Source organism: Tenebrio molitor, chromosome 7, assembly GCF_963966145.1.
Source record: "Tenebrio molitor chromosome 7, icTenMoli1.1, whole genome shotgun sequence".
Taxonomy (NCBI): Eukaryota; Metazoa; Arthropoda; class Insecta; order Coleoptera; family Tenebrionidae; genus Tenebrio; species Tenebrio molitor.
The window spans coordinates 365,200-377,446 of NC_091052.1; the positions used below are offsets into that span (position 1 = coordinate 365,200).

The window sequence follows — 12,247 nt, forward strand, 5'->3', positions numbered from 1 at the left end:
GAGGCTTAGTTTTCGAGCAATGGAGTGAGAAACGTAAAAACACGGCAAAATTTACGAATTTTTGGCGAGCGTCGAACAGAGATACAGGCATTTGAATTTTATTCTTTCCAAAGACCCAATATTTTTTTAAAAATTGTTTATTTTTTTACAAGCAAACGTCTACAGAAAACATTACAAAGTTTCTACCAAAAAAATACTTGAACACCGGCTATCCGATAAGCTAAGTAACTCGAAAATTTTGAGTAACGCCCTTTTGCACACGACAATTTTTGAACTTTTTTTTTGGAAGTTCACCTATACATGACCAATCGATTTAGCAAGGTGTCAGCTTTTTGCCATTAATTGCCCACACGATGAGCCTCCGAGTTCTCGGACAGTCAGCGAATATTTTTGTCATTTCGTTTCGCCACGAGAATTTTGTAATTCGTATCATGCGACTTGGCTCAACTCAGCAAAAAGAAAAATATAATTGACTCGATAATAACAGGTGTTTTTTTTTAATTTGGCGTCGAAGTAGGCGTTGAACTGTCGATTATGAACGCACTATACAGGTTACAGATCACAAATCAGCTGTTCAAATCTTACACTTTTACACGAGTGGTGCGATCTCAATCGACTCTCCAACGCCTGCTTCGACGCCAAATTAAAAAAAGAACACCCTTTATATTTGTACCATTGCCGGACGGTTTGATGGTTTTCATTTATTTTTATTTTTATTTAGCTTTTAGTGCCGCAGAAAACCAACGACTACTAAAACGCATGACCGTCCTTTTTGACACACCCGATATAAGTCAATGTGAAATGGAAGCCATTCGAGTGATTTATGTTGTTTATTTAGTACGTATAACTATAACTTCTTGAAATTTACGTTTCATAAGCGATATAAGAAAAGTGAGGTTTAGAAAATGTACTAAACTAAAAATAAATGCTTTTTATTAATTCATCAAATAAATCATATTTACAAACAACTATTGAGTTACAATCTACGAATAACAATAATTAAGTAAGTACCTATATCACAACAAAAATTAACACGTAGTTCACAATTCTGTATAAAGTTTCCATAAATTGTTTTCACAAACGGCGAAATATTCGTTGACAAAACAACTATCAAATTTAAAGCTTTTATAATGTTATACATAGTGTAATCGGCTCACTTAGTAACAATAAGAGTGGTTAACCAAATAAAGTTAGTAACGGGCAAATTTACAAATTGTTTACAACATTTTGTCGAAGTTAACCACCACAATGTATTAATAACTATTAAATGAACCGATTTTATGGATTAGTAAATGTATTGTACAAACATACAACATCTGTAATGACTAATCATATTGTAACATGTATTTTGTGTAATTTAACTAGCTCAAATAAGATTTTCATTCTGCTTGCAATGAAATTTTATATATTTACGCTTCAACTCGTCAAAAATAATTTTTCTTGCATGTCCGTATCAACACATAATTCCTGTTAATATGTACTTACCTACATGAAGTGTTACTAGTAAAATTCGTTAAATCATTATGACAGTATCTAATTACATAATTTAACGATGGGTCCTCCTCGTTTCATTGTAAAATAAATATAAATATACTACTAACTGACTTCTGCACTGCAACTTGCACATAATAACTTGTATGAAATTGTCGAAAATTTTAATTAAGCTAGTCTACAACATCCAAGGAATTGGCTAGTATTACCTTTCAGATTCATCTGAAAGAGACAAGTATAAAAATGACTTGAAATTAATTTCAAATCGACAGCAGTACTCGTATTTTACTGAATAATAATAAAATTCATGTTATTGAGACATGTCGTGTCATTTAATTCATTGACGCTGATAAATTGCGTTGACATTTTATACATTTAAACACAATGTTGGGTTCACCATAAAACGTGCTGTATCACTCTCTAAAAAAATGGAGCTGATTCAAATCAATTGCTCCACTCGGAAGAGACAGGAACTCGCCACAGAACTGGAAAAAATGCAATTAATTACGAATCAAATCGATTCAAAATTTAAAACGAAGGCCGAGAAAAAATGTCCAAGCCATGAAATGACGACAGATGTGTCCTTTCACGAAAAATATTAAGTATAACTGTACTCGTATTTGAAATTCTTCATTCTTGCGTTATAACAGTTTCACTTTGATCTTTTTGTTTGCAAAACATCTAAAAGTGGTCTTGTTATCTTACAAGTTCCAATTCTTATAGAAGACTTATTCGCTGTTTGCTTTATGACTTCGGAAATGTAGGTCAAAACTAAAATGAGATCGGTTTCTTGTAAGTAAAAAGAAAAAATGAAAACGAGATGGTTCTTTTCAAATTCATGTAAAATATCCACTCTCTTTAGAATGATTTAAAAAATAAACTGGAAATGTAATTTGAACGATTCGCCGTGAAAACATTACTCGCGTTAAAAAATTCACATCGCAACCACCAAATTCTTTTATTACCTCCATTAGGGAATTAAAATTTTCACACACGTTTCGTCAACAAAAAGAAGATAAAATAATCTCACTCGCTTTTTAACCTTTTTAGAAACTAACTGTGCGGCATAAAATTACTCCGCAAAAAATCCGTTTAACTGCGGATAATTTAAATAATTTCCACTGCAAAGCAAACAGAGTAATTGAAATAACTGACAACGCAGCATTCAAAGCAAGTTGTGTTGTTTTACTTTTGTTCAATAAACGATTCTTCTCCCAGTTCGTAAAACGACAAAGCTTATCCGTTCAACTTTAATTGATTTAGTTGGCAGATTATCATCGAAACCGTCGAATTTTCGGCAGACGTTATCGCTAGTTTTCCGTATCGATACATTTTTAAAACTTTGCAGATATTCTACCGTTCATTTTGTCACGCAAACATTTATTTTGCGCCAATACAAATCCCTACGCAACCGAACTGGCAAGGCAACTCACTAAACTTCCTGGAACGTCGACGTAAACATCAAAACCTGTTTTAAAATTTAAAATTATTACTGCAGCTTCAGGAAACCGTCAAACTAGTTAAATTTGCAGGGTTGCTCATTTTGCCGTTGGTGGAAATAGAAAAATAAAATTTTTGTTGGTGGAGTTTTTATTAAAAAGAGGACAAGAACGCGAAACTGTCTCTGCGGTCGTAAGACCATCAGGAAGGCGCAGTTATTTACAGTAACGGAGGCAAATGGTGCGTGATGAAATAAATCTGAGGAAAAAAAGAAAAAAAACTTTACGTACTAATGCCTCCCTTTATATCATCAGGACGAGGCAAAATCCTGCTGGAAACTGTTGTTATCCGAATGGCCGTCATCCACCTGCTGCACAATTGAATCAGCGTGGCCACATTTGGCCCTCGGCACCGCCGGCGTTCCAGCAGCTGTTATTACCGTTTCGCACGACTGTCTCAACTTCCGATTGCTGAATCGGAAGTAACCCAACAAACGTTCCTTTGAAGACCTGGAACAATTCAATTCCCAAGTTTTAATTATCGAGGACTGCGCTGTGAGCTTTACCGGTCCAAATATAAAACTGTACACAGAACAGAGAACTACTGACCTGTTCATCTGCCAAACGGCGTAAAGGAGAGGAGTGGAACAGGTGGGGGCGAAAGCCACCCAAACGAACATCGTGTAGGTGATGTCAAAGTTCTTGTTGTTGTCGTACGTTTCCGGAAGCACCAATCGAGCCAGACGGAGGATCATCAGCGGACATAAAGAGATGGCGTACAGGGTCACCATCGGGACCAGATATTTTTGAGTGCGTTTTTCTTTGACCAGGTCTAATTCAGACTCGTCACTTTCGTATCTTGTACGGCCGTTGTCGTGGTCACGGTAACTGTTGCGGCTGTATTGGCTGGAACGGTCGCAGTCTCCCCGGCTGCTTCTTCAATTTAGTAATTGGAAAAAGAAAAAGTTCCAGAGAAAAGAAGTACCCGTACTTGTTATCATAACATCTTAAAATATTAACTTTACCTGACATTGACATGACGTTGTAAAAATATTTCAAACTTTGTCGTTTTACACAAGAATTTTCAATAATAGAAAAGCTTTCACACAAATTATATCAAGAAAACTGCTGTGCTTTTTACAAATAACACTTTGAAGAATTTAATAAATACCCAGCTGTAATGGAAATGCTAAAGAGACTTTGCAAAACATAAATTAGTTGGGCACTCCAAAAAAAAACTGTGAAAAATGTTACTAAAATTGAATACATAGCATCATACATAATTCACCATAAAAATAATAAATAACGCCTTTAGTTAAAGAAATCCACATGAAAAAAGCGCGATTTAGAAAACAACTGTATAAATGATTGTTGTCGAAGCAAGCCATGCCCATGATATGAAATTTTTGCCGCTCTGTACAAACATAACAACAACTCTAATGTGGCGTGGACTGTCACAATAGTGTCATTGTGTGAACGGTGTGTATTCACATAATTTCGATCATTTTCATATGGAGCGGCTACCATAAATTTTACATTCAGTTTTTACCCCAGCTTGGGCTACAGTCATTTATAATGACGCTGTATAATTAAGTTCACATAAATTAAACAGAAACAAATCCTAAGCGCGGTGTAATTAGTTCAAAAAAAGTTAATTATCTGTATGGTTTGAATTTAATTTTTTAATGAGTACATAATACCCAATACAATAGTAAATATTAAAAACAATTGCAGATTGCATGCTTTTCATCGATTTGTAATTACATATTGTGTGTGATTGTCCTTTTGCTTTCCAATTACACGATATATCGGACAGAGCCCTGATACTCGACCCTTTTCCACCAGAGCACACAACATCATCGGATAATTATGATAAGGACGCGTTTAATATCACCGATAAGAGTGTCGTTTTCACGGTCGAAATGTCATCAGCAATGAAAACCTCTTTCCTGTTCACATATCACACGCTTATCGACGTGTGAACTTTGGAAATAGCAAGTAATAAAAAAAACCGTTTCAATTTATGCTTTTACAGATGTAAAAAGCGCGCCAAAGAGTGACACATTTTACTTTTTGCACGGTTTAATCTGGCAATGTGGCTTAAATCTGAATCCGTCTATAAGCCGGCTTCATCGATCCCGATTCTCTTGGAAGTCTCGTTCTGGCTAAATCTTCCTTGATTGTGTATTCAAAATGTAACAATTAAACAACAGCGACGCTGTCAGCCGGAACGTCAAGAAGTAAATTTGTTTAGGCTTACCGGAAATCCGTCGTTGTGGAGTGTGAATCGGTCCTGGAACGTCCCTCCCTTCGAGTTTCGAATTTTATCACTGTCAGAGAACTCTGCTGAGTCTGCAATTCTCTTGAAACTTTCACGTAAAAGTAAGAAATAGTGGCGAGAGGAGAAGCATACCTAAAATGCACATATATTATCATAGCAAGTCTCGACGGCATACTCGTATATAACGCTGTTAGAGCTAATCGCATTGCATCAAATAAGCGCTCCCTTGCAATATTTTATATTTTTCTAAAGCTACAAAGTAGAGGGTGGCAAATACCCGTCTTTCCACGTACATCATTTTATTAAGACGAATATTGTGGCTTGCTTACACTTCGTGGTGTGAATGGAAGCAAACATTATCTCGAAACTTTTAATTGGATCGAGAAAATCTCGTAGTGCTCTTTGGAGTGGGAAGTTTCACAAAAATATTTATCAAGATTTATTTCAGGAAATTTTTAAACCATAAAGCCAATCCGTTCGAGAGCGTAAACTGTTTTTCGGGGGTTTTCGAAAGCGGAATAATCCGAACAAAAAGACTGAGGGCTGTATATTTCAATTCGTAATAAATAGTCGGCAGAGCTCACGATAAACATTATAAATGTATATTTGGAAACTGAAGGGTAGATGCACGTGACAGATGGGTCGCTTCCAACTATGGGCAAAATTTATATAGGGCAAGTCACATAAGGCTTATTTCTGAATTTATTTTGTACGCAACCAAAAATACTAATGACGCTGACCACTCGATACCGTTTATAATGTGATTTAATTTAGTAATCAACGTAGGTATGTAATTTGGCTAAAAATGTCAAAATGACAGTTAATGAATTTAATTTTTGATTTCATTAATCAGAACAGGATTTTGAACATTTTAATTCCTGAAAATCTCTCAAAAACAATTTTTTGTAAAATTTTTTCTACACAGATGCAATAAAATCGATGTCCCCTTTCATCGCTAATTCGTCGTTAAAAGCACGTCCTAAAATTCCAAACTTGTAACTATATAGAATTACCAGAAATAAACCCATCTGAACTTTTCGCGCGGATACCCGGTATTATTATATTTATTCTAAAAAATAAAAAATATTTTAAAACAGCTATTTATGATCAAGTACGCAAAATATAGTTTTAGGGACGAATCGTGATTAAGGACGAGACGACAAAGGAGCCGAGACTTTAATAAGAAAAGTCCCCTAAAACTATTTGCGTACGTGTTCCATACAAGATTTTTTGCACGAGTTCTCTAAACGACCAAATTGATTTAAAAATTTAAAAATACGCCGCAAAATGGATCTTTAGGGGCCTAGTACGCTCAAGAAACGCAACAGAAAATTCCAGCGAATATTCCACTAGTGAAAATATAACTGAGTATTCCACTAGTGGTCAAGGTGAATATTTTAAACAAACCTTGATTATTATTTTTATTCAAGGAAATTATTACTTTCTTACGAAGTTAACTGAACAACGAAATCATGTGTAACGCAGATTTGCGAACTAGCTTTGAAAATTTTTATTTTAATCATTGATTTGGTTCATTGAATAATCTGTTGAATACAACTCGTAGTCAATGATAGTAGAATATTTTTCCGATGGTATCACTCATGGTCATTACGCTTTCGAACACCATTCGTGCTACGCACTCATGGTGTTCATAAAGCGAATGACCATTCGTGATACCACCACAAAAACATTCGACAATCTTTCCCTGTACATTACTCTCTTCACAACATTACGTATATTTTGGAATTTGTTCAACCATACAGCACCCGGAACAATCGAACAAAATAAAAAGTTTTTCTCTTATAAATGATCCAGAAGAGAATATTTTCATAAGTACATGAAATGTTTCCAGGCATTACATATTACCTTCTTCAACTTTCTTTAAAATTTAATATCGGTCTTTTAATATTGGTTACAGCGTGGTGGCGAGTAGAGTAGGTACAAAACCATATTTTTTGTCTGTTGATGTCTTCATCTACTCCTCGAATAACAATTTTTCTAAAAAACTATAGATTGTCTCTTTGAGAACTTGCTTTGCTCGGAAAAATTAAGTGACATTGACTTGAAGCAACTAGTTCCATTAGTAAATTAGTAAATCAAATAATTTAGCCAACAAAACTTACCAGCTCAACTTTTTTTAGCTGTGCGCCGCTGATTACAGCTAATTAATTAGTTTCTTTTAATTTATTCGACCAGTTCTCAAACAATTTTTGCGACAATTTCTCGAAAATCGTAGGACAAAATGTTTACCACATTTCGTGAACCAGTCTGTATATGGGTTGTGGCATCGCCATCTAGTGGATAAAAGTTAATTGGTGTACCTTACAGAGGTACCTACTCTTCAGCGATGCGTCAGTCAAGGTATGTATAGTATTTACAACACTAACAACATTATGAAGCAACATTTCACACAATTTTTTTGCCACTACACTACTTTTTAATGTTGCTGGTTGACAAACGATTGGCAATTTGTTTTCATGAGCCACAGACAGGCAATAAAATAGTTTTTATTTGTAGTCAGCAGTTGCTGCCGTGCTAGTGGTGATAAAATTGAATTTAATTTGTCAGATACGAACTATATACTGGGTGCCCCAATATTCGCGGAACAACGTAGTAGTACGTTGTTAAGTAGTCATTAAGACATCAGGTAAAGATGTTTAAAAAAATCAATCTTCTTTTTTGTAGAAGATATGGACCTATTCGTTACTTTAAATGTGGCAACATTTAAAAACATTCCATGCATCCCAATAGTCTGCAATAGTTATTTATTTAACGAGTTCATGTGTAATTTTGGTTTTTTTGGCATGAGTGGACCAGTTTAAAACTCGAGTGAAACGAGAGTTTTAAAGGTCCACGAGTGCCAAAAAAGCCCAAATTACACAAGAACGAGTTGAATACAACGTTTTTTTGTTCGATGAGCCCCTTAAAGGCTCCAAATCGCTAAAAATCTTTAAAATTAGCTTGACGTTTCGTTTTGACAAGTTGTCAAATTTATCAAAATCCGTTCACACAGGAGAAAATTCTCAAATTCTGACAGTGTCGAACAAAAAATAATATTTCATTTTTGTTGTATCCATGGAAATGAAAGGGAAAAATCAAATCCATGTTGCCGTACGCTATTTAAGGTAAAACGAACATAAAATTACTACTTGGAAATGCTGGAAATAATGGAGAAAATAATTGCAAACCTGATCGCAATCGTTCAGTATTATTAGACCACTGGTTAGTAAAAGACAAATAGTCAAAATCTTTTTTAATATTTAAAATAAATGAGATCAAAGCTGCACCTTTTGAACCTCCATATCTTCAAATCTAAGAGGTATAGAATTTTTTAATTATTTTTCTAGTTATTCTCTAACATGAGTTGACATTGCCTCATTGAATTGTTCCGCGCATTTTTGGACACCCAGTATTTTACCTAGTACCAATAGCAACATGAAAATTAAATTACATTCAATCGGTTCGCATTTTATACCGGAATTTCAGATATACCTGAACAATGTATGAAACCGTCCAGTCCAGATATTCTGATGAAAATAAAATTGATCTACATGTAGGTGTAGCTGGAGATTCAATTATCCGTAACTACCTCCTAAATGGTGCAGTAATTCATCGACAATTGATTCATCGCGAGTATGGAGAACACGATACAATAAATCAACAAAGCGGTACAATTAAAGGCTTAACACCTCAGTAAATACAACGCAAAGGGGAAAAAGAAATGTATCACATCTTGAGAACTGACTAGTCAGGTGTGAATTCAGTAAACTAGAAACAAAGTTGATCTTCACGCTGAAATAAAAAAGATCTCAGGGTGTTGTAATATATATACTCCAACTGACAGAGTATCTTTTATTTTCTCTTCGTGGATCACTGAATACAAAAAGATACGGATCATAAAATTCCCAGTTTCTCCGAAAAGCCATTTTAAAACGTTATTGCAAGTTACTGCCACGGAACGACAAGAAATCAGTCTATAACTTTTACTGAACGACCAACTGTCAACACATCTGTCCCGTTCTCGATAGTTCGTCTTTTCGCAACAAAGAACTCTATACAATTCATCAATTAGTAATTCACAAGTACTTCTATCTATTCTAACGACAATTTTCGAGATAGCTTTATAATGCTGCAAATGGAATGTAACTCAGTTATCCAACGTAATTCTGTTGGGAGCTTTTATCTTCTAATGGCACATTAATTTTGATGTAAAGATCCCTTTAAAATAGATAAAATAGTGCGGAGCGCTAACAACCTGAAGTGTCAAAGAAACTACTTTTATTAAATTAAATCAAAAAGATAACTTACATAATAAGGAAAATTCCTCTCATGTATTCTTGCATATCGTCAGCCAAATTGATGAGGCAAATCCCCACTCCGTCCAACGCCGGAACGTATTTCTGTAAAAAATGTACACTGACAGTTACCTCGAAAGAATCAATTTCTACAGGCTGCAAACATTAAATTCTAAGGTACCTCGTTATTCAAGAAAAAGATTGTTTATAAAAAATCCAATCCAAGTAACTCATTTTGAATATGAATCCCACACGCCTTCAATTTACTAGAGCAATATCGGTCGTGAAAGTGATTAAGTTGAGTAAACAAAATTAATACGCCAGTTTCCTGCTAAATTTAGGTGTATCAATTGAGACACCTGGCGTCAAGTAGTCGAGACATGTTACCACCATCGGATACCCTCTGCAGCAAGTGTTAGTGAAACAACTACCCTTAATATTAATTGCATCATTCTAAGTTTTCCGTTGTGGTAAAACGGTTTAGAGAAAACGACCGGCTTTAAACGACCATTAAAATTAATTTATTAATAATGCAAGTGCTTCGGTGCTTGAAATTGCGGCCATTAAACGAAACGTGCAGGTACAAAAAGAAATTAAAACACGAGAAGAAAGGAAGTGAATATCGGACGACAATTCCAAATCGCTCAAGCGATTTGTATTGTACGTTAAGGCGTAGGATAAATCTCGGAAACGATTGTGATCCAAATTGATTTTGTTACTTACTCGGCGATTAAATCGAAAATCTACAATGATCAATTCAACGAAAGCTGTAACTAAGCCGATGCTCCCAAGTTTCCAATTTCTTAATTGTGGGTTTGCTGATTTGGAAATTACCTTATTTCCCTGTTCAATCTGAAAATATAACTACTATTTTTAGTGTTTTTATATAAACTCTATTTTGATGTTTCAGTTTTGACACGATTTCAATTTTGATTAGTTGTACGAATTACTACTTTCATTTTGTTTTTCATAGCCTCCCGTTATGGAAAATGTTGATCTGGCGGCAGCGGCAGTAGGTATTATTTACTGATCTTCTGTCGCAGTTCAGAGAGACCTCTGGAGAAACTACTCGACCAAATAATGTGACAAAATTGAATATTAGCTCTCACGACCCTCAAGTGTTCTCTCCTCGCTTTAATTAAAACTTTCATTGTCTATACTCAAATTTACACAGCTGTTTTAATTTTCCATCTTAGTACATCTCCAGGTACCTACATATTGTTTTCATTTGCTAGCCAAAAAAAAATTGCTGCGGTCAAAAAAGGCAGATGCTATTCTTTATACTTATTGTGGTCATTAGACAGAAAAGTTTCTACCTTCAAACACATCAAACATATCAAACGGAAATGTACACGTTCAATGCTAATTTATATAATTTTCCAGTACGTAGATTTTCACAAATGGCTGTATAATACCACGCAATGACAATTTCAGGGCCATGCTCCAACTTTATTGAACTTATAACACAACAATTCTTGTGGGATTAAATCTTATAAGAATTTAATTAAAACCTCTCGACCCGTTTTACCTTAACCATCACATTGTTTACACGAAGCATAATGTAAATACAATTTCAAGCAATTAATGACAGTATAAATCGAATCTGTTATGCTTCGGTAAACCTTTTTTCGGCTTTTTAATATCGCTACAATTAAAAATAAAACTCGGGTTCGCATCTTCCTTTATTCTGGATCCTTAGTTTTCTTTTGGAGATTTTCAGATTTTCACTCTAGCCTATAATCCACGTCGTTACGAAAACTTAAAGGTCACGTCATTTTTTCAACTCATCATTCCCATACAGCTGCGTGACTATTACTGTAATTTAGGACTGCTACCAAAGAGGAATTTGATCTGACTCTGATATTATTTTCCTTTAAAAGTAATATGTCCTGTTATTTAAGAACGATCCTGGTAATTGGATATCATTTTAAAGAGAAACGTAGGTGAGACACAGCCTTCAACAACCTCCAGTTTCATATTCCCAAAGGATCGGCCGTTTTCAAATTAATGAAAATTTATTGCACAAAGTACCATTTTAGCTACAGAAATAATTATATAATATGATCAAAATTACATAATATAAGGCAACTTTAGTTATGATAATTACAAAAGATGATACATGACGTCCAGAGCGGCAACTTTTAAAATTAGGACGCAAAGCAGCTAGGCAGGCAAAGTTTCAAGTAAATCACCTTAAGGCTTAAGGCTCTATTGGATAATTGACGTTGAGGAAATGCGATTCCTATACAGAGCAACCAGGAGGACGGTTTTGTGTTAAATTGCATTACTGTGTCTGAAACTTTTGATTGTAATATTTTGATGAAACTAATTCAGTACACATTTACTGCTCACAAGCAGTTCTGCTGGATATTAAAACCACCATAAAAAGAGTAACAGATTGTATTTGTCGTAAAGTAGATAGTAAAATAGATGGTTATAATTTTCACAAAATCAGCAAGCTCTAAGAAATTACCATTTTATGTGATAGTTTTATGATGATTTTCTTTAAACAAAAAAATATTTTAATGGATGTGGGACTGAACTCGGGACTGAATATTCGCATTTGTTGTACAGGTATTTATTTTAGTTACAGTATTGTACAGAAAAACCAACACAACTTACACATAGTCCATGCATTTATCTACGGAGTAAACAAACAGTCAAGAAAAAACTGAAAGTTTTCGCCATTTATTGATTGTTTCGTCAAATGGACAAGTTAATCATCGTTTTATAGAGACTTT

General features: G+C 34.6%; 1 protein-coding gene across 2 annotated transcripts in view; it reads right to left on the bottom strand.

Annotated features, from left to right (window-relative positions):
- Positions 1-916: 916 nt before the first annotated feature.
- The window catches only part of LOC138135426 (prolactin-releasing peptide receptor-like), a 28,863-nt gene continuing 17,532 nt past the window's right edge, over positions 917-12,247 (bottom strand). Inside the window, exons 3-8 of one of the 2 annotated variants that reach the window (XR_011160981.1) lie at positions 9,520-9,611; positions 5,191-5,343; positions 3,540-3,866; positions 3,222-3,440; positions 1,770-1,976; positions 917-1,713 (exon numbers count right to left, since the gene is read on the bottom strand). Coding sequence is in view for 1 of the 2 variants with exons in the window: in XM_069054152.1 (XP_068910253.1) it covers positions 3,242-3,440; positions 3,540-3,866; positions 5,191-5,343; positions 9,520-9,611 (771 nt within the window). In the remaining variant the exon portion in view is untranslated. Of the gene's footprint in view, positions 1,977-3,221; positions 3,441-3,539; positions 3,867-5,190; positions 5,344-9,519; positions 9,612-12,247 lie in introns of both variants that reach the window. The other variant, XM_069054152.1, reaches the window with a different exon arrangement.